The sequence below is a fragment of the Triplophysa dalaica genome, chromosome 21, assembly GCF_015846415.1.
Source record: "Triplophysa dalaica isolate WHDGS20190420 chromosome 21, ASM1584641v1, whole genome shotgun sequence".
In the NCBI taxonomy this organism is placed as follows: domain Eukaryota; kingdom Metazoa; phylum Chordata; class Actinopteri; order Cypriniformes; family Nemacheilidae; genus Triplophysa; species Triplophysa dalaica.
This window is the reverse complement of record NC_079562.1, coordinates 4071163-4098493: the sequence shown is the minus strand read 5'-3', so window position 1 is coordinate 4098493 and position 27331 is coordinate 4071163. Positions and strand designations below refer to the sequence as shown.

Below are 27331 nucleotides of genomic sequence, written 5' to 3'. Positions count from 1 at the left end.
ATAGAATGTATGCGCGTGACATCACTATCCCTTGTGAAAACACGCTCCCTTGAGTGGCAAAACACTATCAAGAAACGTAATTCAGCAAAACATATCAGTGTCCACGGACACCTGATTCATTTGTATGTCGTAATGATCTCCGTCAAGTCCAACTGCCTTTCATTTCAGCAAATAATTGCGTGTTTTTAGTCCCGGTTTCTTTGTTTCTCCTATTGAAAGCTGCCATTTTGCTGCAAGTTGTACCTGTCAAGGGAGCGTGTTCTGACGTGTTCATGTGGGAAAGTGACGTCAATTCATACCCTCTATATCCAACAGCAGTGTTGGGGTTGACCTCACTGGCTCCGCCAATCACGTGTCACCATTTCTTTGTTATGCGCAGACTGGAGCTTGTCTGGTTAGTGAGCTGGATGTATGACAGGGGGATCTCCGTTGAGCATTTTGGCTATCGCATCCTTGGCACAAACCTCTGCCCCCATCATAGGTCTGCTTCCTATTTCATGAGCTGTTCCTGAATTTAAGGTTCGCTGTTTTTTCAATTAGGGGACCGATGAATTACCTTTTCAGCCCTTCGAGTGCCCTGGCGAGTTTGAGCCGAGGAGGCCCCACTGGTATAATGACGCTTGGCACAATCGCCCTTCTGTTCCTCTAGCCCTGTTCCCAGGAAACCACACAGAATGCACAATTGCGTACCATGCTTTGCTGCCCAACCGCATTTCTCTGGCCGTAGCTGAGCAGCAAGCTGAGTAACGTGGCAGATCGCTGGCTGGACGCGGCCCGATCCGACTGTTCAGAGTTTGTCTTCCCAGAGTTCACCCTCATTCATTTTCTTCTCGATTATTAAATCTCAAACGGTCTCATTTGGTCCGAGAGATAGGAAGAGAGCGGGGGACATATCAGAGGAGGGAAAACCTAGTTGAAGGAGAGGACTTGAGGTTATGCCAGCCTAAAGCTCCAAGCATGAAGAGAGCATGAGCTTCTGTTAATTAAACGGAAAGGAATGGGCGAACGGTTTGAAAAAAGACAGTTGAATGGACAAAGAGGGCCAGAACTGGTTCTGAGCTGGTTATGGCTGGATCCGTCGGCTTTCACGGCCTTCTTCAATGGGCCTGCTGGTTTGGGGTGTAGGTTCCCTCCCCTCCCTTTCCCTTTACTTCAGTTTATGCATTGTGGCTAATGTGATACTTGGGCACCAGCCTTTCAGACCAGGATTCGGGATACCAGGGGGCCAAGGGAGAGCCTGGAGACCCACAGCCTGTGCTTTCAGAGCTCCAAGCTCCAGCAGGTTCATCATAAACAGCCACGGGGTGCCGAGGACCAAAGAGGCAGGAAGAGACCACAAAACGGCTATAGAGACATCAGGATCTGTATAGTGAAATGTGAGAGGTGGGCAGCCCTTGGTCGAGTCAGGAAAGTGACTACTTATTCAGGGTTCGGGTGGAAGGAGACTGCAGATTGTTGTTCAGCGAAGTTAATTTGTTAATGGACACTGAGCTGTTCAGAGGTTTCGATGGTGCAGGTTTGTGATGCACAAAAGGGGAAAAATACAGAGAGACCATGTCGGAGAGGAAGCTTAAAGTTTTGAATGAGAATTTGATGTGAATTGTTACATTTAATGGGGTTTTACTGTCTTTTTTTATTGCCTTTCTTGGAATTAATAGTAATACTTGTCTGTAATACATTTGCTGGAGGGAAAACTTGATAATTGAGAGAGTTTGGTGAAAAAAAGATTACAGCAATTATTTTCTTTCAACTATACATTGCACAAACGTTTGTCACATAGATTATTTATTAATGCTTCGAAAAATAATATTTCATATAATTTAATAATGTAATAATTTTATAAAGTAAATGACTATGACTATGTTCTGTGGAACACATAAGAAGATATTTTGAGGAATGTGGTTTTGTGTTCATTTTCGTTGGTTTGCTTACCAACGTTCTTCATATCTTTTGTGTTCTGTAAAAGAATGAATGTCATACACGTTTGGAAAGACACGAAAGTGAGTTAATTTTATAAAAAAAAAAGTTTTTTTGTGTGTCAATGTTATGTTGACTTCACAGTGTCACGTCACATTTCATAACCAGAGTTTCTGTTACAGGTCACGACTGCAAAAAATTACAGTCTTAATCTCATCCTATTTTGAGCCGTTACATAATACATAGCTTCACTGCTCCATTTTTACACGGCTAAACAGACCACATCCACCTCCGTTAATATGTGCTCTTATGTGTCTTTTGCTTATAGAGCTCCAACAAGAGAAGAGACGGCACTTTCTCCATTGATCTTCCTCTATCAGGCCCACACACTTGAAGGTCGAGAGAAATTCTCATTCTGAAACCATGGAGCCCGCAGAGATGAACACTATCCCCAATGGGAAAGGCCACGAAGCTGGCGAGGACACGACTGTTACTGCAATAAAATGCCAATCAGAAGATGCGGCTCAGTAAGTGTCCATTCAAGGGTGCTGGATTTACTCACTGTTAGTCAAGTATGGTTTATTGTAGATCATTTAATGTCTTTTCCATTTGAAATGTTTAGTAACACAATTTCACTTCAAGACTAGTCTAGACAGTAGCTGAAGAGGTGACAAACGGTGCCATTAAATGCATTTTAGATTGAAAGTGTGTCATTTGTGTGTCACTCAGCATTCGAGAAACTGAAATAATCAATAATAATAAGTAACAGGTTTTCAATACACCCCATCTAGTCCTACCCCAAACTCACGCCATTGCTTAAGCTTGCTTTGTTTAGATGGTCAAACATACAGCGCAATGTTTTGATGACGTCACAGACGCACATTATGTACTCATTTAAAGGGCATTAACCTACGAATGGATTACTTATAAAAGTAAAAGTAGGTCTTTGTCAGGTCAAACAGGGTTTTTATTTGTGGTATCTTTCAGCTAGCCTAAAAGATTCAAGTCCTCTCGATAAGGTGAAGCCTGTCTGTCATTACAGTTTTTAATATCACAGCACAGTTCAGACATAACCTGGCACACACCACTGATGTTATGATATTATCTTATATCTGTGGTCCATGTGTCTGGTATTGTGTAGGTGTTTTTGCACATATGAATGCGTCACCCTGCATGTAAAGGATTTTCCCCATCACCTTTAGCAAATGAAATGTTTCACAGATGAACAAGGACACGTACACAAATGTGTTTAATTAAAGCTTTAGGTGTTTACTGTATTTTTCCGCTTTTTTGTGCTTTCGTGGATGCTGTGTCATTTGTAGGGAACTTGTACCAAATAGCACTGAAAATACCAGGTATGTCATGTTAAGAGAGGAATTATTAAATCGCTGAATTATTAAATCTATACATCATGTAATGTCATGTAAATGTAATGAGGACTGTAGCTGTCATTTTTAAAAGCACCATTTAAGTGATCCACAAGACCTGTACATTATACACTCATCTAAAGGATTATTAGGAACACCATACTAATACTGTGTTTGACCCCCTTTCGCCTTCAGAACTGCCTTAATTCTACGTGGCATTGATTCAACAAGGTGCTGAAAGCATTCTTTAGAAATGTTGGCCCATATTGATAGGATAGCATCTTGCAGTTGATGGAGATTTGTGGGATGCACAAAGCTCCCGTTCCACCACATCCCAAAGATGCTCTATTGGGTTGAGATCTGGTGACTGTGGGGGCCATTTTAGTACAGTGAACTCATTGTCATGTTCAAGAAATCGATTTGAAATGATTCGAGCTTTGTGACATGGTGCATTATCCTGCTGGAAGTAACCATCAGAGGATGGGTACATGGTGGTCATAAAGGGATGGACATTGTCAGAAACAATGCTCAAGTAGGCCGTGGCATTTAAACAATGCCCAATTTGCACTAAGGGGCCTAAAGTGTGCCAAGAAAACATCCCCCCTTTACACCACCACCATAATTGCATTAATGAGAAATTGAACAGGTGTTCCTAATAATCCTTTAGGTGAGTGTATTCCAGTTCATACAAACAGTGAAGTGGATGTTGCACCATGTATTTTAATAGCCATCATGTACTGTTACATTTGTTATAGTAACGCCAGAACAGCACATAACGTGGATGCAAACCTGGCAGAAAGCTCTGAGTTCCTCTCCAAAGCAGATGAAAAGAAAACTCCTCGCTTCACAGATGTAAGGAGAGCTTTTGATAAAACGTCGCAGTTTGTAACAGTGTGTCTCTTCAGGCAATGTGATTTTGGAAAACATCAAATGAATGCATACACTAACCTCTCTGTTTTTCATCTTGGTCAGTTTGAGGGGAAGACATCTTTCGGGATGTCCGTCTTCAATTTGGGAAATGCCATCATGGGAAGTGGAATTCTGGGATTAGCTTATGCCATGGCTAACACAGGCATTGTCCTCTTTATGTAAGTTACTGTTGAACAAATACATTTATGAATGAAAAAACACATAAATGCCCTCCAGCTACAAATTATGAAATTATCTCAATTTTAATTGGTATAACCCACTTTGCGTAGATGATCAAAATGCCTATAACCGTTTTTGTACGTTAAATTAAATCCTGTTGTGTTTTTTTGTGTGGAATATAAACACTAATAGATGCTGTTAAACAAGTGTAATTGCAGTGATGGATTATTGTGTGTACTGTACACACATGATGCGTGTGTGCACTTGGGTGACATGACCTTTAATACAGAACTCCTACTTCATTTATTCTTGATCATTCAGGCGTAATGGTGTTTACTGGATCATGGCCGGTAATCATAAAATTCTTGTAGCCATCACCATTGTGCCTTTGTGCCTCTTAATCCCATGCATGTTGCTCTTGGGGTAGTGAATGTGTTTAAAGGGGCTAAAGGCATGCCATTATTATTGGTAAATTAGAGACATCGACCTGAAACATTCACATATTTATCTTCCACAATGTGATACTTTTTGAGTGATAAATAATGCAGAGTGGGACTAGATTTTATGAATTTATATCGAATCGTGACATGTTATTTTTTGCAATCTAGCACAAACTCATTACAGAACAAACCCAGAGAGTTATGATTATAAAAATTATGAAAATAACTTTTCTTTTGTATAACGTGCACCGATAGACTGGGCAGATTTTTAAAGAACTCACATGTTTGGATTGTGTAAAGTTTGCCAGTGAAAGCAGATATTTAAAGGAGTTATATGACGCTGCTAAAACAAATATAATCGTTTGTTTTAGATGTAATGTAATGTCTGTACACGAATTTCCACACACCGTGCTTGTTTGTATCTCCTCTTTACCCGGGCCTGCCTGAAATGTGCAGATTTTTAACAAAGCTCTTCGCTCTGTAAAGCGAAGTGTGCTATGATTGGCCAGTTAACCAGTGCGTAGTGATTGGTCGAATACTGCAAGCGTGTGACGGAAATGTAACATCTCTTACCATATTTGGAACATCAGGTTCCAAAGCAATTGTACTGAGAGTACTGACTTGCGTATACATTTGAGCGGTCTTAGTCAACTCACACCCCAAACTGATGTAGATTTGTGGGGGTGTGATTACAAGAGGCGTTTCAGGCAGGTCTGGGCGAGCATTCACTTTCAGATAGAATGCATCTTTTGTTATGACTCTTTAATTTTTGCAATTTTACGTTCCTATTACATGCATGGGCAACTTATAACACACCAAAGACACAGAAAAACACGTGTTCGCGCCATATGACCCCTTTAAGACTAATATAGCTCTGTTGGTAGATAAGCTACTCCTGCACATTCAGATTTTTGGTTTAATGTAATAAAACATCTTGTTCCAGCCCAATAGCTAATCCTAGTGCAGGGGCTCTCAACCTTTTTGACTCCAAGGTCCCCCACTGTATTCAACAATACTTAAACGCCCCCCTTCCACTCACAAAATCTCCAATTGCTACCCAATCAAATATTTCAGAGCTTGATATTAACTGGAAACTGGTTTATTCAATTTAAAAATGAACATATAGGTGTGAAAGAAGATATGTTTTGGTTTTTAGTTTGTAATTTCAAATTAATAGTCATCCTGAGGTCCCCTTGGAAGTCAGGCGGGCCCCCCCTTTTGAGAATCACTGCATTAGGGCTTCATGGGTTCATTTTCAAACTTTTCCCCTCTATCTTTTTAGTTTTTTATTACATGATATAAGTCAAAGACAGAAAGATGTATATATATATTATCATTGATCAACTTGTGTGTATATAAATACTGCACGTATATAAAATATTTTAAATCTAATCGAATTAAAACACACTTCCAATTATTCAGCTAGTCACTTATTTCTGAAAGCAAGCACATTGAATCTGGGTTAAATCGTGCTCTCTGTGTTGGTGTGCTTGCTGTTATAATCCGTAAAAAATTTAGCCCTTTTTAGAAAAGTCAGATGGCCGCAGAGATTGTTTTCTGACTGACCTTCAGTGGAGCTGAGCGGGCCGTACCAGAACACCCATTTCACACGAGAGCTCTGCATTTATCTCATTCACGTTGTATTGCCTTTGTTAACAACGAGTCTGTCTTGTAATGGTGGTGTTATAGTGCCTGCTACTTAACATTGACTCTCTGCTGTAATGTTAAAGATTGGGTTTGCATGTGAATCCGAGAAAAACAGTCTTTTTAATCTGGTTTGAGCTGTATCCTGAGGATTTTTTCCTTTCTGAGAGGGCTTTGGATTTTGAGCTGTTTAGTATGACTGGGGATATCACAGTGATTTTGAACAATTGGACTTTCTGTGTACTGAATTGCACACCATGTGGTACCTGAGATCCGTATTTCTTCATTTCTAACTGTGGCTCAAGGCAAGGCATATATCAAACCTTGACATTGTTTAATAATGATGCTGAAGCTCCTTTCAATGTTTTTTTAAAGCTGTTAGTGAATCATACATTATACGTTACATTGTTTGGCATGATTGTTGTGTAACATATAGAGTAAAAATAAGGAAAGACAGAGATGGGGAAGAAAGGTGAGACATGGGAGATAGATTGGGGATTGTGTGGCATTGATGTTTGCAAAGTGTGAGCTGTAGGGCGACTTCAGGTCTGATTTTGCTATGTCACTTTGAATCCAGGCTGTTGTTCCCCAGAGGCGAAAGAGGAATCACAAAACAGCCCTGCAAGACTCCATGAAAAACATCAAATAAAATACATTTCAGATGACACTTGTGCAAAGCTAGCGCCACAGAACAGTGTGTGGAGCTTATTTCAGTAATGACCCATGAGATAGAAATCTCACACAGAGATTGCTTCATTTTGCTCTGTTTATTTTCTATGATATTAATCCATTCTGAGATTAAGACAAACAACAAATCTTGACCCTTTGCCTTGAGATTTTACCTCCTGTGATGTACTGGGAAATGTGGTTGATAAAGGAATATATTGTGTTGAGATGTATGTTGTTTATGTTCCTTATAAGAGCTGTTTGTTTAGTGTGTGATGTATAGTTGACTCTAGTAATTGTACTTTAGAGAATGTGGAGGCGATGATTTTATGGCAATAAAACATTTGAATATATACTTTGAATACTGCTTTAAACTGCTTGAATAAATACTCTTGTGTTGGAGTTTAAATGAATAGTGTGCTTACAAAGAGCGTTAGTCATCCACTTTCTTCTCCATTTGCTGAAGACATGTTTTCCAATAATTGAAGAACAGATGAAGCCACTTGAATTAAAGGTCTGAAATAAATGGATGCTCCAGAATATATTGCACCACACACTATGGACAGTATCAATGTGTTCCTACCAGATGTGGTTAACTGGATCTCACAAAAAAACATACTATAAAAAATATATATTATGATTTTGTATGAATTTGTATAATGTGAATTGTACAAAAAGTATTATTATTATAAAAAAAAGAAAACCCTTTAATCTTAATATCGCTGCATGTAGATTGTACTAAAATTTGAGATCTACGAATTCACACAAATAACTCACCTTCTACAATACAATACAAAATTGCCATGAGATTGTGTTTAATGTGACCCAAGTTTCAAAAGAGACAGGTCATTTGTCTTGGCACGCTGAAAATGAAAATGTCATGTTACACGATTCAGCCAATCAGAAGAGAGCTGGTGTTTAATGTACAGTTATGTGTATGTAGGTAAGACATCACCAATGAATAGCTTACTCAAATATGAACATTCTCACACTATTAACTCACAATAATTTACAATTTACATGATTCATTTGATATTAAAATGCTGCAATGTCTTCTAAAGAAATGCGTTGAGTTTATTTAATGATCAAGAACTTCCTATATTTAACAGAAGAAGACAAGTCATAAACGTCTTGGATTGCATGAGGGGAATACATTTAGAAAATGTTTCATATTTTGGCCGAATTTTTTTTAATCTTTAAAAGCTTCATGATGGCAGACACTTTTGTAGTGTCATTCAGGCCAGCTGCATGCGCTGACACAACCCAGATGGTGAGCAAAACACATGTTTAATCGAGATTATTTAAAGCTTTAATATCTCTGGTAATGCCGTCTCCACTGTACCTTTTTACTGTTTTAGTTGTACTCCATTTTTTAAGATATATGACTGGTTTGTCGTCCTGTAGCCCAAGGTTTGAGTTCTAGGGAACACTCATGCTTATAATATGTTCTGTATACTATGAATGCACTTTATATCTTTTAAGATAAAAATGATCTTCCATTTACATTCACCTTTAGTCATTTAGCAGACGCTTTTATCCAAAGCGACTTACAAAGAGTTAGGGAGCAACAAGCGATATGTCATACAGGAGCCATAATACATTAGGTGCCAATACAAAGTTAATGGTTTCAACTAAAGCTAGACCACAACCTGTTGAGAGAAAGGGTTAGTTTTTTTCAAATGATTTTACGGACTGAATATCTAAAGGAGAGTCAGCATTGCACTCATTGACTTCTGCTCCTGCAGCTCGACGGGTGATTTGAAGAAAAAAGCAGGAGAAAAGAAAACGTGTGAAAGTTGAATCTAAGTGCTTGGCAGAATTCTTCTACATCGGCAGAAATGCCAAGACATTCTGAAACTGGAAAAAGAGCTGAAACTGGCCGTTTGAATTTAGGGAGAGGAAGAGATTTTGTGTCATTAGAGCCTGTTTTGGGTTCTCAGCTGGAGCTGTTTGTACAGATGTTTGCGGCTGGAGGGTCTCGTTGTATCTATGGGCCGTGTGAGACTTGTGATGACGTTTTCTGGTACTTTTCCACCGTTGTACTCTTTTATTTTTTTCTTTGCATAATATTAATACACTGTTTTGTAATACCAACACTGACAACTCAATAGCAATACAGATACAATTAGGCCTAGTTTTTCTCACGTTTATGCCATCCCAGATGTGCATGTTTTTCTTTTTAAAATTGAATATGAATAACTACACAAATGTCTCCCAACCGTAATCCATTTTAAAGAACTCTTTAGAGTAAATCAAATTTATAAATGTAAATAACATTGTTTCACATTTTCTCCCAATTGCGCTTTGTTTTGTGTCTCTCAGAATTCTTCTCACAGCTGTAGCCGGCCTGTCTTCATACTCCATTCACCTGCTTCTAAAGTCCTCAGGGGTTGTGGGTAAGTATTGCATTACACTGCTCTGCTGTCTCTTGTAATATAGTTTATGATATTTCTGGTGAACGGCATCATGGGTAATATGAAGTGTTAAGATGTAGCCGGGAACTGACGTACCGCGTCTCTCTCACGGCTCCGTGACCATCTGCATCGCTCCTGTGTGAGACATTTTAATTGGCCAGAATATTTCTGGTGTGCATTGGGCTAAAAATAGCCAAGCATCCGCTGTGCTTGATCAATTGTGGCTGTCATCCTCAGTGCTTTGTCAACTATAAGCCTACGGTTGCCATGAACCCACGGCTGTTACCTTGACAGATTGTCAGACCTCACATGATGTACATAAATACACATATTTAAGCAATAAACATATAAAGCAGAGCTGTTATTGAATATAGCCGTGAATTTTGATAGTATTATAGACTGTTCTTGGCCAATCAGCATCTAGAGATCTGTTTTGTAGTATTTAATAAAAGACAGATATTACATTTACTTAATTACTGTACACTACGCACATTGTGTGTACATTTGCTGCTATGTAGGTATATGTAAATGATGTGTTATTTGTTGTATTATGGTCTAACACTTGTACAGAAATGTGTAAAGGAAATGTCTACTGTAAACTCTTTCTACTTATAATCTATCATACTGCCATGTTGGTGGGAACTGCACCCAGGTTTATCACCTACTGTTGCCCATGTGTATACGGTTGAGTGACAATAAAGGGATTTGATATCAAGTAAATACAAATGGCTGGTAAAGAAAAACTCATACTGTGGGTTAAATTTTGATGAAAGTGAATTTAACATCGTGGAAAGAATGTTAAATCAAAGCGATTTTAATCGAAGTTCAGACCCCTGTCAGGAGATTTACCCCTGACTTCTGCGTGTTATATTAAATGTTTTTGCTTCTTTGTTGTCAGGCATTAGAGCTTATGAACAGCTGGGCTACCGAGCTTTTGGCACACCAGGCAAGATGGCTGCCGGTATCGCAATCACCTTGCAGAATATTGGAGGTGAGACGCTGCCCAACACACAATCTCAGGAGACACAATGTATTGTATTGTGACCCTGTGAAGGACGCTACACAAACACACACAGCTCTGCAGAGGACCTAAAAACTGATTGATGTCATTCATTTCTTATTGACACCCTTATTTGTTTTAATTCTTTCTCTACTTGTACAACTCCTCCCTCCCCATCCTTCTTTTATAGGGTTAGAGAATGTTGGCAAAATAATATGTATACGCCTCAATAATATATATCAATAATCTCATAATCAGTCGGATATGAATAATCATACAAAATCTGAGTATATTTTTTGGTAAAACCAGTACGGTTCAGGTAAAATGTATTGTATTGTCTAAAATGTACGCAAGGCATAGCAAGTTTATTTATTAAGCACATTTCATTCACAAAGGTAATTTAAAGTGCTTCTTCTCTAGAAATATATAATTAAAAATCACAAGATACTTAAAAGTGCAATGTGGAAAGTGGATCTATTGACAGAAATGCAACATAATATACATAACTACGTCTTCAGAGGTGTAAAAAGACCTCACAAAATCTAGCGTTATGTTTTATAACCTAAGAATGAGCTATTTGTTATCTTCATACACTGCGGGTCCCCTTATGGAATTCGCCATGTTGTTTCTACAGTAGCCCTAAACGGACAACCTGCTCCACATAGCGAGTTTCGTAAATACATCTCCTCTGGCAAAGAAATTAAAACGTGACGCCATCTTTGTCCGGTGTCAGCCACCCTAGTGCTTCAAGGGAGGGAGAAGGGTTTGGAGTGAGTCATTGGTTGCAATTTGCAACCTCACCGCGAGATGCCGCTAAATTTCATACACTGGACCTTAAACTATGTAAAATAACAACAAAATAAAATTGAAAATATAAGTGAAAAAAGGATATAAGTAAATGATATGGGATAGGAAGCTGTGGAGATCTGCAGTAAAGATGGTGTTTGGGCCAAACATGACCCAAAAAACGAATGACAATGGAAAAGGTTACACTTTATTTACAGTGCCCATTTTACGGTGAATTATACATTAAGTACTGAGTAAAAATTATTAACTTCATGTACTTATTATAGGGTTAAGGAGTGGATTAGGTTTAGTTAGATGTAATTATGCATAATGTATAGTAAATACTATAGTAAATACATGTGTAACAAGGGCAACGTTAAATGAAGTGTTACCAAAAATAATCCTATAATCCTGAAACTTGACACCGGCCTGACATTGTGTTTTTTTATTTTGGTTTTTAATATTGTTTTGACTTTCAGTTGTTTTTGAAGGTTTTGTCATTTGAACTGTGATTCAATCTACAGTGATGGACAAAGATCTTGTGCCGTCTGTTTGTTTCATGTTTATCATAGAAGTGATTCTTCTTTACTGTGACATTTGCTGGCGGGATAATAACCACAATTCCCAGAATGTACCCTGGATTAGAGGGTGTTTACAGTATATATTTGTGTGTGTGTTTGTTGAATCTCACAGCTGTCCTCTCTTTTTTTTTCATCTCAAAGCAATGTCCAGCTACTTGTACATAGTGAAGTACGAGTTTCCTCTGGTGATCCAGGCTTTTCTCAAGACGGATAATATAACAGGGTGAGTGAACCTGTGTCTGGATGGTCCTGAAACCAAATATTGTGTTGTGCTTTTTTTAAACCCAAATTCATGTCTCCACTGTTTATTGGCCATATTAGGACATGAGATTAATGTAATCTGTTTTAGCCAAATGTCAAGACCTGCATCTACTGTAATGGGTTGAAGGGGGAAATCGTTTGTTTAATTATATTTTAATTCTACCAGTTGTTTCTTTAGCGACTGGTGTGTGAGTTCGCGCGTGTGTGTACTTAGAGGTACAGAAGTGTGATAGATCGACTAGATTTGGCGAGAGCAGCTTTATGTGAGAAGATCAGATCTTTCCTATAAACTATAACTGAGAGGTTTGTGCGTATGTGTGTGTGACCGCCTCCTGTGACGCAAGCAGACTGCAGATGCAATGACTGGAGCTCAGCCCGACAGAAGGCCTGTGCACATACACGATGGAGGACGCCTCAAAAACTCCACAGAAACGACCTTTGGCTGCCTCATTTGAATTCCTCACCTCTCCGGGTGAGCGAGGAGAATCACGAAGCGGTAAACAGCGGTGATTCATCTCAGTATTAGCAGACACTCATGCAGCTGTCCCATCCTCAGAACTGGCACGAATGTGACGTTCTGTATGAAAAGAAGTACAGCGTGGGTTCAATAAAGACCTGATCTAAGATGAATCAGAACGTGATGACAGTTCATTCATAGCAAAAAGAAGTCTAGAAAGATACAGGAGAGTGTGCTCATTGTATTCATGAGGTAAAGAATTATGCATCTTATGAAGCATGGATGACATAATCGAATCGGAGAGTATGGTGCCTTAAAAATACTTTAATTTATTGCAAATAACGAATATATATACAAATGAGTTTTTGGATCTAAACACTTTAGGGAGTAGGCAGTGACTTGCCATAATATTAGTTTCCTTGGTGACAGCAAATCCTCTGTTTGGCTTTGTTGGGCTTTATTGGCAATTTATCACGATTTTGTACAATTGAAATAAGAATCTGATTGCCTTATGGCTTTTACTGAAGCAAATTTTAATTCTGAAACCGTAGAGTTGCACTTTATTGGGGCTCCGTATTGTTGGATTCCTGTCATGGTATTGGCCAGTATCGTTATCTTTCAAGTCACTTTGGTAAGCATTAAATGTGTTCCTTCATTTTGTACCCAGACAGGCCTTCATATTGACTGGACAGTAAGAACTGTCGAAAGCAATTCATTCACAGTATGTTATTGTGTGTGTTCAGGGATGTGTTGACATACGTTTCACTTGCTGACTCACACTACTGCTCACGTGAATCCAATGTGGCAGAGAAAAAACATCACACTCACGGATCTTCACACAACCAGTCAAAATCACCTCCAGTGACCTGTTGAGATAATCTTGAGCAGGATGGAGTTACTTCACTGTCTCATCAAGCATCATCTCATCATGTTCCTAATGATCGCACAGTCTTGGTCTTTAAGGGCTGCCATGCTTTTGGTCTTAATAGGGGGCAGAATAACAGGTTTAGCAGCTTTAGGAAATAAAGAGAGGATTATATTTTTAATAGGGGTTCTTCGCAATCATTAAGCCAGATCCATGGCATGGACATTAGGGTCTTGATACGAATGATATTGATGGTGACCACTGCTTCTTAAAGGGATACTTCACGAATAACAATTCTTTCACCGTTTACTCTTCCTCATTTCATTCAAAACTTTTATGAGTTTAATTCGTCTGCAAAACACAAAATAATTTCTTTTGAAGAATGTTGGTAACCAAACAACACTGGCCCCCATTGACTTCCACTGTAATACAAAACCACTAAGACATTTCGGAAAATATCTTGGGTTTCACAGAACACAACAAAGTCATACATGTTTTAAATGACATGAAGATGAATGTCAGAATTTTTCTTTTTGGTGAAATATCTATTAATATCCATCTTTTTGTCTCGTTTGAACCATTTTACAGGGTGTGGTATTTAAATGGCAATTACCTGGTTGTCATTGTATCCTGCACCATCATCTTGCCATTGGCTCTTATGAAACAGCTCGGTAAGTCCCAAACCATTTTTATGTTCTGAACACTCTTGATCTTCTAATGGCTATCTGACTGCGCACTGAAATCTGAGACTATAATTATAGCCTAATATTTATTGCAAAAATGTAGCAATTTAGTTTTTAATGGATGTAAGAGTCACCTCGGACTCTTTATGAAAGCCTTATGGGAAGTTTATTCACTGCATCTGTGTGTTTCAGGATACCTCGGCTACACCAGCGGTTTCTCTCTCAGTTGCATGGTGTTCTTTTTGATTGCGGTACGTTTATCGTCCTAGTTTAAATCTGTCTGGTTCTGCTGGCATATGGTGTTTGTTTAGCACTGCTGTGCTTTTTTTCTCATTTCTCTGTGAATAATGTGCTGAGGGTGTGACGGTTTTTTATCTCACCTTTTAATTAGCGCTGTATCTCACGGTTAGCAGGAAGATTTTTTAGAATATCCTGATGGTTTCCAGAAGCAGGCTGAATGTGTGTACTGTGTAGTATTTTTAGAGTGGGCTTGTGTTTGGTGCTTCTCACTGACCTAGTTTTAGAAAGGCTCTTTAATCTGAGCACACAGCTTCAGGTCTCTCTGTCCCCACGCAAGCGTACGTGCCTGTGCTATAGCATCACGCTGGATTGGTAAAACCCTCTGTTCTTCATTCGATATCTAACCTTTAAAGATAACACTACTCCTCTTTTGCTTTTACTCTGCTCTTCTTTTACCTTCTTTTCTTCTCTCGGGTCTTTTGTGTTCAAACAAACACCAAATGAATTAACACAAAGTCTCTCATCTGATCTGACACTTTTTTGATAAATAACTTTCAATGTAAGTTAATTTCATGAGGATTCAAAATGTTTATGATCTTTTCAAATAAAAGCACTTAATATACTGTAGAAACATTGCATTTCAGAACTCAAACTTCAGAAAACCACATTTCAGAAAGACATTTTAGAAGAAACAACCAGTTCTGAAATTTCCTGATTTGCAGCAAAAGAAACACTCGTTCATATTCGTTTTTAAAATACTTTAATGGCCAAAAGCGATGTCTATGTTTTTTTCAAATGTATTATTAAATTTGTTTTAAAACACATTGTGTTCTTGTATAGTTCTACTTTTCGGTATAGTTTTTACCTTTTTGTTATTGTTTTGGTTTATCTATGGCAGGGCAAACCTGTTAGAAAGCAGAGCAGAAATAAAAGTCATACAGGCACAGCAGCAAAAACAGTTCCATTTAATTTTAAGGGTCAGAAATACAAAAAGTTTGGTAGAAAAATGGAAATTTATTCAGATAAAAACCCTAAAATCACTGTGAGACTGAAGCAGAATGTATAACGTTTAATTCCTTTATCTCTCCCTGCAGGTGATCTATAAAAAGTTCCAGCTGCCTTGTCCTTTCGTTGAGTTTTCCCATAATAAAACTTTGATGAGCTTTAACACAAGTGTGGCTGATGGAGGAGTGCACATGACCGCTGAAGATCCTGCGTGCACCCCGCGCATGTTTAACCTCAACTCACAGGTGTGTCTTCAAACTTTGGCCAGCATCTCAATACACTGAAATATAGCTGTGGCGTTAAAATTCATATATTGTAAAAATTTGAGGCGTTTCGAATGATACGCTGCATTTCTTGATAAACAGTTGCATGATTCACATCAATCTGGGTTTAATTTTCCATGCGTTCAGATAACATTTCTCAAAGTGTGAGAAACACTGGAAGCTAAGTTTACGTATGATAGCGTGTTTGGATTTCTAAAGCACTAGATAGTGTCAAGGGGCTTTTTATTGCCAGCAGGCTAGACATATTCGTAAGATAGTGGATAGAACTGGTATTTCACCTAAAAAATTTGCACGACTGGCATTTCTAATGTCTAATAGCCCACGTCCCGTCTAAGACAGGGCTTAATCACAGCTAAAATTTGGGGTTTGGGGTTACGCTTGCCCCTGCGGTATCCATGGTAACGAGACGTGATCTGGTCTGTGTGTTTTCAATCAGACGGCCTACACGGTTCCCATCCTGGCTTTCGCATTCGTGTGCCACCCTGAGGTGCTGCCAATTTACACGGAGCTGCGCAAGTAGGTGGCAAGTTCTTTCAGTCGGTCTGGAACCAAGGTTGAGTCATTTTGTGCATATGGATGTCATTATGCTGTGCACAGCTACCCATCTGCTTCACAGTGCAAAGAACTGTGTGGTTGAACCAGCCTAGAGCATATCAACGATACGTTTAAAGCTGTTGTTCACCTGATGTTATATAAAAAAAAATTATAATAGATTTTGCAGAAGAGTTTATTTGTGTGGAGTGTTAACTGACATTCCTAAAGTGTGTGGGATGATATACAGATCTGTGTTGTGACATTTTATTTCTCGATTGTAGCCCCACCAAGACAAAGATGCAACATGTGTCCAACATCTCCATCGGGGTCATGTACGTCATGTACCTTCTGGCTGCTCTGTTTGGATATCTGACCTTCATTGGTGAGACTTTAATCCGTCATACTTTCATTACACACCTTCCTTTCCTCCTTCCATGTATCGTGACAAATACAAACAGAAATTCCCTGCCAAAATATTCCCTTTAACCACACCCATCCAATTTTAGATATAGCGCCAATACGGTTGCAGCATTTAGGACAACTTTAAGTCTGTATGTATATATTAATATTACATCCTATAGTGACAGATTGGAGGAGGTCATTCTCGAAGTGGCATAAATGTTTAGCTTTAAGATATTGTGTTGATTTTAGGTATACTTGAGGTCATATATGGATAATACAGTACATCAAGCAGAACAGATGAGCGGTGCACAACAAGGTCATTTAGCCCTCCGGGGGAAAATTCTCTGCCTCTGACGTTGTGACTCAGCTGAGATCGAGAGAGGAGGTTTTGTTAAGCTTGAAATGTATTTGAGACCTGTGAGATAAAGATTGATGTGCCGAGTAGTCATTCAGATAGAGATGTCATCGGTAGGAGACATATGATACAAAAGTAGAGAATTGGTGTAAGAAATTCTCATTTTGGGCACAAGATTTTCTCCTTCTAAATAATTCACACTCCCATTGGACAGGTAAAACGAAAGCATAAAATCATATCTCTGCTGTCAGCGCATGCCTGATGATGTGATGATCTGAATGTAAGGTCATTTTGGAGCAGTGCTTTCACTCCCTCTAGTGGCCATTATGTATCAATGAAAACTATTACCACTGGTCTGAGAATTGTTATTTAATGAAACGTGTAAATAAAGTGCTGTATAATTTTATTCTTTTTTCTTGAGCGAGCACTTAATACACAAATGAAAATGGATTATATTTGTGTTTGTAGATAAAGTGGAGCCTGAGCTGCTGCACACCTACAGCCGCATCGACCCGTATGACACACTCATCCTGTGTGTCCGTGTGGCTGTACTGACCGCCGTCACACTCACTGTACCCATCGTGCTGTTTCCTGTAAGTTACACACACAAACATGTTGTGTTTTACTTACACGGTGGCTACTTTCCATTGACTTGTGTTGCTTTTAGGCTGAGCTGGTAATGTCTATCCCCTAAACCTATCACAAACATTCCTGTATATTTGATTCTTTAACACATATTGAGTATTAATGTAAGTGTTAACTGTTACGGCCCCGATATTATATGTGGGAAAATTGGACAATAAGGCCATTTTTAAATGTTGTAATGTTTCCACTGTGTAGGTAAAAACCAAACCCTCCCAAAAAAAGTTTTTCAAAGGTCCAGTGTGTAATGTTTTGGAGGATCTATTGACAGAAATGCAATATGAAATACATAACTATTTCTTCAGAGGTGTATTAATACCTTACATAATGAAGCGTTATGTTTTTATTACCTTAGAATGAGCTATTTCTATACCGCGGGTCCCCTCACATTGAATTCACCATGTTGTTTCTACAATAGATCTAACAGCTTTGACATCTTTGTCCTGCAAGAGGGACTATAGTGCTCTTAAAGGGAGTCATGGAGTGGGCCGTTAGTTGCATTTTGCAACCTCACCACTAGATGTCACTAAAATCTCCACTCGTTAAAAGCTGATTTTTAGGTCAACTACGCCCTACTCAGATGCAATATTTGTGTTTGAATCAGCTAGTTTAATAGTAAGTGCACAGACCAAGAAGACTAAACCAAACCATTGTTATAGATGTAAGCCATTCATTTTCATAGACGTTAGTTTAATTTATTTTTGTACTTTAATAACACATTTCAAGTGGCTGTCTGACTTTAATTAATTAATTTATTTCTCTTAGGTAAGGAGAGCGATCCAGCACTTGTTCTTCTCAAATAAAACCTTCTGGTGGCCACGTCACATCGCTATAGCTGTCACTCTGCTCGCCCTTATCAACTTACTGGTCATCTTTGCCCCAAACATCTTGGGCATCTTTGGGATCATCGGTGGGTTTGTTGCTATTGATTAGTGTTATTCTAGATTCTTGGTAGTGCCGGTCTGACTCATTTCTCCTTCATTTGAGTTTCATTAGTGTGCAAAAGGGCACAGCAGTAGAGTATAGTGTCTTATGGGTCACCATAGCAACCTCACAGGTCTCTTTTATCTCCACATGTATTAATGTCTCAGACTGTAATAATGTAGCTACAGCGCCCTACATAAATCCCACCCCAACAGCATTATTAATCACTGGTGGAATGTGTATGTAATTATCAAATAAGTCGTATGTTATTCTTTTTTCTACTTTGCTAATCTTACAGCACTAAATGTTTCTCCACTTTGTGGGAGTTTCACAGATCTCCCTCGGAGAAGAATGTGCACTATTGTTCTCTTTTAAAGGCCTAGAGCACACTATGACGGCCACCCGGGATTTCTCATCGACTGTGTTATGTGAACAGACTTAACTCCATCTTAAATGAAAAACCTCAGATTTGCTGACTTGGGGCAGGATTTGAATGGAATATGAAAGTCTAGACTTACAATGAGTATGTATAATGTGTGTATTTTACCGCAGGTGCCACATCCGCACCGTGTCTCATCTTTATATTCCCGGCTGTGTTCTACATCCGCATTGTGCCTGAGGAAGAGGAACCTTTGCGATCTTTCCCCAAAATCCTCGTAAGTGCTTATGGACGTGTGAGATCTAGTTTCTTAGCTGTTCCTGGAATGCTGACGGATTGAAAGCTCTCACGCGCCATTAAATGTAGATTCCCTGAAAACTAATCATGTAAAGAGCTTGGGCAATCCCTTGGGTGAATTGTTGTGACCTGAAACCGACTAAACTAGTTACCCTTGAGTAACATCAAACTGAGGCAATCTCAGCTAAAGGTGGAAAGTTTCAAAGAAAGAGATTCACACCTGAACATGTTATTGTAGTATTTGTGATTGAATAGACTGAGCTCATCAAGATTGTCCGTGTGAAGATGTAAAACTTTTATAATTGTTTATAAATCAAGTGTAAGCCGTAAAGTATTAATGATTTTCTCTCTCTCTTTCTTTCACAGGCTGCTTGCTTCGCCATTTTAGGAGTCTTATTTATGATAATGAGCCTCAGCTTCATCATTATTGATTGGACGTCAGGGAGCAGCAAAGCAAGCAGCGGTCATTAGGCCACGCCCTCTTTTGGTTAATGCTTGTATTTTTTTACAGTATATATTTTGTTAATGTGGGGTCAGTAGTTAGGGAGGATGCATAATCTCTCATTGATCTCTTGTCGCATCACCAGTATGATCGCTATTTTAGATACAGTTTTCCAGATTCTCAACTTCAGTCAAGGCATTTTTTGTTAACTGCATGTGCTGTAAATGGGCTTTTTAAATCTGGGAGCCACCCCATCTCAGGTCGGCATTAATTCTATTCAGAAGCCATCCGTTTTAAAAAGGAGTATTCGGGGCATTGAAATACAGGATTTAGCATTAAACAAGCTTGACACTTTAGAGCTAAAAGATTCAATGTTAGTGCCTGAAAGTAAAAGCCAACCATGGCTAACCCTCAAGACGTGCCATAGTAACAGCACATGCAGTACGTGGACAAAAGGCGTTTGCTCACAAAAGGGATTTTGCATTCTAACCAAACAGACTCACCAGCTGGCCCGACCTCCCATCTGCAATAGTTTCACACCAGTTAATATCATAACCTTTGGCCAAATTCACAAGAGATTAGTAAGTGCTACGAAGATTAGTGGTTATCTACACGCTTAATTGTAAGGTCATTATATCTCATTTTAGATATAGCAATACTCTGTGCAATAGCTGGCTGTGAGAAATCTGACACGCAAGGCTGCTGAGAGACGGTTTCCCCGGCAACCTGTGACCTCATCCAGACCCGATTGGCTGCAGTCTATTACACAATTTCCGACTTATGCAAGGTACATTTAGTTCAACAGATAAACTCTACAGGTGTCACATTTTTATATGGATTTATAAAGCTGATCCTTTCTACAATATTTAGAGATATACTGTACATGAATATACTGTATATTAATAGATATATAGGCATAAATATACAAGATATATGTACACTGTATAATGAGCATTCCGATTTATCTGGTATCTATCATGTCCCTTTACAGTATTTAGCTGAAGTGCCATCTTTAAAAGAATTTGATAAAAAAATCTGTTTCATAATGGACGGTAAAATGCACATTCTGAATACGTTTTATGAATGTAGCTGGTTGCGATTGGAAAGCACAGATCAGTTTATCATGATCCAGTATTTGTCCCGATGACAGATAACCAAAAAAACACAAATATTCACAGGGTCTTCTCCTCGACTGGAGAAACAAACGTGACACATTGGTGCACATAAAGGTTTTAGTCACAAGGCGAAACAGTCTTAGCACAGGAGGTAATATTAAGATTTACTTTAAATAGGGTGGAGAATGAGACATTTAACTTAAGTTGGTTTGGTAATGACTGATACACTGTAGCACTTTCAGTTGAAGCACAACTTCCTCTCGGCTCCTAGTGACAAACAAACAGTATGTCATAATCATAGATTTATATATTTTGTAGACAGTTATACGAACAAAGCCTATGTATTACTAACTGTAAATACTAAGTAACGTGTGGATGTCTAACATGGTACATGACTATTTTAATCTTCGTAATTGAAACTCATCCTAAATACTATAAATGAAGCACTTACTGGCCCATAATGATATTAGTAGTGTTCTAGTGTGCGTATGTGTATGAATGTGTATTTTCTCTTCTCGCTTATTGAGAATGAATACATCAGTCAGTAAATGTACTGTAATGGACTATAAGATGTTTAAATGAGATGTGCTTTTAAATTGTGGTACTTTTTTATTTCGTTTGTCTGTTTAATTCATGTTTAATGGATAGACCAGCCACACACACAGATAAATGATCATATCTGTGATGCAGTATCAGCGTAATTACATATCTGGATGTATTTCTTCAGTGTTTTAAATGTCCCCGGTGCTGCATCATGGGCCTGTCAGACAGGAGAGGCACTGTTATATATTAAAGATGCTTTTGGAGATATGTTGGGCATCCAAAAAGAAAGTTCTCTTTGTTGTTAAGCCATCATTTCCATATTTGCGGTGTTTTGGATATATTTCGAGAAACGACTAATGATTTGCTAATCACAAATGTGTTTTATTTACTGAAGTGCTCTATTGAAATGACACGAGGAACTCATTGTTCATTCTTTTTTTTAAAGAAAAAGCTATTTGTATTCTGGTGATGATGTTATACAGTGGAGTATTTTCTCACAAATTATTGTGGTTTTTAAAGCACAAAAGTGTTACGTCATCTCAACGGTGTGTGTGTTCATGTGTGTTCAGATGCCTGAGATATATAAGTTGTTGTCAAAGAACTGCAAAAAGGATTCTGTCCTCTCTATCTATACCAGTAGCTCTTAACATTTCCTGATTTAGGAACGTGAATCAGAAAGTTGAAAGGTGAATTTCATCCAAAAAATATAAAATTACATTTTGCATTTAGAAAGTGAAGCCTGTTGTAGGCTCAATCTAAGGGATCCCCCATTCATAATATTTTGATAAAAAAATACTAAAACCATTCATTTGCAGTACAATTTGAACAAAGGATTGCTTTCCTGCATCTCTGCATTGTGTTTTAAAGAGAAAATGAGCACAGTGGATGCACCAGACATCCCCTGCATGAAATGTTTCTATGATGAAGGTAGTTTACATTAACCCTTGAGATCTTATTAACATACAATTGTTCATTGCCATCATATACCACTCAATAGCAATATCAACTCTTCATAAACCCTGCTCCATTTCAAATGTATACTGACATTAGGAGTGGTTCCGAACAAGCAATGCCCTCCAGTGCTGTGCTTCCATCTCTGTTATTTCAGTTTGTTTTTAGTTTCTGATCTGACAACCGTAGCATTTTTGTAGTCACCTGTGGATTGTACCATTATAAGATCACCAATTCTGCAAATATTACAAGGTGGCAGAAGGGGTAAGAATTTGTACTCGTCCATTTACCAGCTGTGCTTGTGTCCGTCAGCTTAACGTTTCCCTTGTGATGTTATGAAAATATGATCTGTTTGTAATGAATTCATAACTGACATGACGGCATTTATATATGATGTACATAAATGTAAACCCTTTATATTATAAGCACATCTATTAGTTTGTATATTGTAAATAGCCAGATGATGTTATAGTCTGATGATTAAAACGTAATAATTTTTAAAAAGCCAGTTTATGTCTTTATTTTCGTTATTCTCAGTATTGAATACATTGCTGGCAGTTAATGTACTGTAAACAATGTTCAAATAAAAATGAATAAATAATATTTGTGTGCTTTTTGATTTTGTCTTTGAAAGCTTTATCTCACGGAAGCTTGAGTCACGTGAGTTTCTTTCTGCTTGTGTGATGTCACTGTGGCCTTTAAACAGTTCTCATCATTTATTCACGCTCATGTCATTCAAAACCAGCACGATTTACTTCTGTGGAACACAAAATTAGATATTTTGAGAAATGTCTCTATGGTTTTGTGTCCAAGTTAAGCCGAAGTTGTTCGGTTACCAAAGTGCTTCAATAAATCTTGTTTCGTGTTCAGTATGGAATGACATGAAGGTGAGTAAATGATGAAAGACGTTTCATTTTTGTGTGAACCATCCTTTGAAATACTCGGTTAAGGACATTTGGTCATTAACTCATCCTCTTGTCATTTCAAAACTTTATGACTTTTTTTCTTCCGCAGAACACAAAAGAAGATATTTTGAAGAAAGTTGGTATCGGAACAGCACTTGTCCCCATTCACTTTTACTCTATGGACACAAACCCAAGTGAATGGGGGCCAGTTAACAACATTCTTCAAAATATCTTCATTTGTGTTCTGCGGAAGAAAGTCACACAGGTTTGAAATGACAAGAAGAGGGTGAGTAAATGATGACAGAATATATATTTTTGGTTGAACTATCACTTTAACAGCACATATCTTCATCCCCTCTTATCTGTGTCCCTCATTGCTAACATTCTGTTAATATGTACAACTGTTTATGTGAAAACAAAGGATTGTCTTAAAGCAGCAGTTCCTGGAAAATATTCACATGGTTTGTTCTTTCCTACGTGGAGGAAAAAAACAAATGATACTGATCTCCCCCAGAAAAAAACTAACATGCTGCACTGAAAACACAGTGTATATTGTGTACACGATAACACATCAAACCGGAAAGACATGTTTGAATTGGAAGTTTAATATACACAGACGTCCAAAGGTCTGACTAGTTGCAATTCTTAATTTAAATGATCACAAACTATATCATACATGTGAGAAATAAGTAGAAATCAAGATTAATCCCAGAACCTTTTTGTCTGCTTTGCTTAAAATGTTGCATGTAGCAACTCATGGAAGGAATGAAATCTGACCTCTTGTTATAAGTTTATAAGTTGAATAAACATGTTCGTGGTTGATACACAAAATCTTTTGAGTTACATTAAAAGAAGAAAAAAAGTCTTCCAAACAGAGATTCTGCAAATGAAGAAAGGTTTATTTGTTTACCTTTTAAAGATAAAATTTTATTTCAGACACACGGTGGCGGTATAAAAACATAGAAACAGCACTGGCTTTCACAATATTCTTCATACCCCCCAAAAAATGTCGTTTTCTGTCTATATAATCGGTCATCTTGTAAGTCTAACTTTATTTTCGAGTGCCTATTTGGAAAAACAGTCCTCTGTAATAGAGCTATTTTGTTATTCGAACAAAATCGGAGTTTCGTACGACGAACCAGCAATGACCTGTAAACTACATTTCCCATGAGTACCCGCGGTGGGCGTATCAGAGAGGGAGTGCCAATGCGCGAGGAGACCAACAGTTACTAAATTGTCGATGCTGTGTGAGTGTGGCAGAGAGCAACTTCTCACAGCGGATCGGGGTGTGGCGGACTTGAAAACACTGAAATAAATCAGAGACCGCTCAGCATTAGCGACCTAACGGTGCTTATTCTAAACCACTCGCGACACCATTTACAGGACTATAGGACGAGGGCAAGGGGCGAAAAGGGATTTGGGTATTTTTGACATTTTCCCGTGTTCGCTTGCTTTTTATACCTGGACACGAGGGGCTGGGTCTTAACTTTTTGCTCAAACTTTTTCGGATTAGTGGACATTGTTTTATCGAGTTCCCCCCTCCTCATCCGCGTGATGTTAAACTCTAAAGTCTGGATTGTACTTTGTTTCTCTTGGGAGCCCTGAACACCAACAGTTTGCCAGTTTCTTGCTGGTTTTCCGACATTAATCTTTTTTTCAACCCTCAACGCCTCGTAAAGGGTTATTTTGACGTATTTAAACGGCAGCGTCGGCTCCAGAGTTGTCTTGAAGACATTTCCCCTATTTGATTTGCGACATCAAAGTCAAAAGAGGAAGTTATCCGAGGCCGTTAGTCACGGAAGACTATTTAAGCGAAATCTCCACGCGCTGCAAAAGGTTTGATACCTTATTATTTTTCTCCTGAAGATATAATCGTAAATCTGTAGCCCTGAAGCGCGCATTGGGAACCATGGGCTGTACCGTGAGCCAGGAAGATAAAGCCGCGGCCGAGCGATCCAAAATGATTGACAGGAATCTGCGCGAGGACGGAGAGAAATCCGCCAAAGAAGTGAAGCTGCTGCTGCTGGGTGAGTGACAGATAACGGTCGGCGATTTACCTTGAAGCTTTATATTACTTAGTTACTTTCAAGTGTTTGTTAAACAATTTTACTACTTTAACACGCTTTCTGAGGATGTGTGTGACGAAAGAGTGAAGTTTGAGACAACCCTTCAGGGTTTTGTACGTCTCCATGTTTTGCTCCTGTCAGGTGTGGCCTGAGAAAGTGGAGTGATTTTAGGAGAATGCACTTTGAAAACTACTGAGGCAAGTGTATACTTGTTTAATATCGTAAGTGCCAATAAAAAGAAACATAGTAATGTAAATTTACATAATAGAATTGAAGTAATCTTAAAAGCCCATGCAAAAGCAAACCCTGTTTTTACTAGAGGAAATGTCACGTTACCTCATATTTTCCCTTGTGTCACTACAGTCATAGTTTAACTATTATGTTCATAGCATCATTTTAAAATAAACGTTTGTGAAGGAACTCGAGTAGGTGCAATTAATGTTCAATTGTATACATTTAGGTATTTATTTTCATAAATGGCATAAAATCAATCAAGTGTGTTTATCTATTGACTGTCAGTGTATGTGCAAAACCTTTTAAGTCAAAGAGAAACCGAGCTCTTGTTTGCGCAAATCACTTTTTAAAATTATGTTAGTGTGACTTTGGGGGGGGGGGGTGTTTTGACAGTGCCTGTGACCACTCTTAACATCCCATGTGGTGCGGGACGGCCACACACAGGCTCACACTCAGCATGCACTTTGCCCTGTTCTGAACCGTGTTTTGACAGAAATGCAGGAATTTCGTCAGGGGAATGTTTTCAGAAAGCTTACAGTCCAAACAGAAGCCAGAAACATCAACCCTGCGCCAAAGAACGTGTTGGAAGTAAAGATTTTGGCAGGGGTTATGTATTTTAGCCTTGGAGAAAGCTTTACACATGGCGCTAAAGCATTTTATGGTTTACTTGTGTTTTACTTGGTAGCTTACAGCTTTGATGTAACATTGAGGTTTTTTTATCAAGCCTTTTGTTTTGTCTGATTTCATTCCTCTCTTAGATTTTAAATGCCAAACCTTACCTGTTTGTCATCATTTATAATGTTGTCTGTCCCTGACCAGTAAAATGGATTTCAAGAGTTCTTTACTTTTTAGTAAGTCAATGTCTTGAGGGACTCCTGCTTATTTCGAGTTTAACAGTACAGTGAACATTAAGAATAATGATCCCATGTAAACTAGTCCAATGTCACCTGCTACATTTAATTGTATGCCTGAAAATTGTATTGGGTGTACTTTAATAGCAGACGTGGAGTTTAAACACTAGATTTGGGATTTGAGTCACTGTCTATTGAGGTTTAAAATGACGCACAACCACATGCGTTACTTTGAAAGTGGGAAGTGACATTTCATGTCCTTGAAGACAGAATTGAATGGCTTTTAACAACCAATTTTTCCAAAGTTTCCTAAAGGGCCACCTTAACCTGACACAAATGGAAGATGGTTTGATGTCACTCTCTCTACCTTCAAACTACAAAAAAATATGTCACTAATGTGGTAAATCTCACATGGAGAAATGCATGCCTCCCTTTTACCCATCTGGTCTTTCCTAACTCAAACTTTTGGTTTAGAAGAAGAGGTGGTTTGGATGAGGGACTTAAATTCTATTTTAAGGTGGAGCAGATTTAGGAAAAGTTTTATTTCCACGCTTCCAGAACTCTTGAGTTAAGGCCTTAGTGGAAGTTTAAAGCTTTTTGAGTCTATCTGAAGATTTGTTTTAGTTGTAAAATGGTATAGACGTTTTCTTTTTTCCCCCATCAGGTTTTGAGAAATTATTTCATTTTAGTCAGCCAACTTCAAACACATTTCTACTCTACTTTGTAATATTTTCTGTTTTTTACTGTACTGTAAAATTATAAAAAAAAAATATTCTGCGTTAAGCCCTATATGTATTTTTTAATTAGCATTTTTGCTGGCATAAAGCTGCTTGTCCCTTCCAGCTTATTACCCTTGAGCAGTAGCGTTCTGAATGGGCAAGTCTGAACAAATTCAGGTCTGAACATCTCAGGAGCTTTTCTGTCTGCATGCTGATTTTATGTGATTTATTTTTATTTTTAGCAGGTTTAGCCACAAGGAGTCATGTTAAAAT

At 38.3% G+C, this 27331-nt stretch overlaps 2 protein-coding genes across 4 annotated transcripts in view; both read left to right on the top strand.

Annotated features, from left to right (window-relative positions):
• The window catches only part of slc38a3a (solute carrier family 38 member 3a), a 32569-nt gene extending 9685 nt beyond the window's left edge, over positions 1 to 22884 (top strand). The window contains exons 1-17 of one of the 3 annotated variants that reach the window (XM_056734310.1): positions 1037 to 1383; positions 2246 to 2444; positions 3240 to 3272; positions 4040 to 4136; positions 4257 to 4372; positions 9446 to 9519; positions 10436 to 10528; positions 12046 to 12127; positions 14076 to 14158; positions 14363 to 14421; positions 15505 to 15660; positions 16136 to 16215; positions 16515 to 16615; positions 17459 to 17583; positions 18398 to 18542; positions 19109 to 19212; positions 19599 to 22884. In XM_056734310.1, the coding sequence (XP_056590288.1) occupies positions 2341 to 2444; positions 3240 to 3272; positions 4040 to 4136; positions 4257 to 4372; positions 9446 to 9519; positions 10436 to 10528; positions 12046 to 12127; positions 14076 to 14158; positions 14363 to 14421; positions 15505 to 15660; positions 16136 to 16215; positions 16515 to 16615; positions 17459 to 17583; positions 18398 to 18542; positions 19109 to 19212; positions 19599 to 19703 (1557 nt within the window). In that variant the 5' untranslated portion in view covers positions 1037 to 1383; positions 2246 to 2340 and the 3' untranslated portion in view covers positions 19704 to 22884. Of the gene's footprint in view, positions 1 to 1036; positions 1384 to 2245; positions 2445 to 3239; positions 3273 to 4039; positions 4137 to 4256; positions 4373 to 9445; positions 9520 to 10435; positions 10529 to 12045; positions 12128 to 14075; positions 14159 to 14362; positions 14422 to 15504; positions 15661 to 16135; positions 16216 to 16514; positions 16616 to 17458; positions 17584 to 18397; positions 18543 to 19108; positions 19213 to 19598 lie in introns of those variants that run through there. The other 2 variants (XM_056734309.1, XM_056734311.1) reach the window with 2 other exon arrangements.
• A 1530-nt stretch (positions 22885 to 24414) lies between these two features.
• The window catches only part of gnai2a (guanine nucleotide binding protein (G protein), alpha inhibiting activity polypeptide 2a), a 45232-nt gene continuing 42315 nt past the window's right edge, over positions 24415 to 27331 (top strand). Inside the window, exon 1 of the mRNA XM_056734337.1 lies at positions 24415 to 25215. Within this exon, the coding sequence (XP_056590315.1) occupies positions 25098 to 25215 (118 nt within the window). The 5' untranslated portion in view covers positions 24415 to 25097. The remainder of the gene's footprint in view (positions 25216 to 27331) is intronic.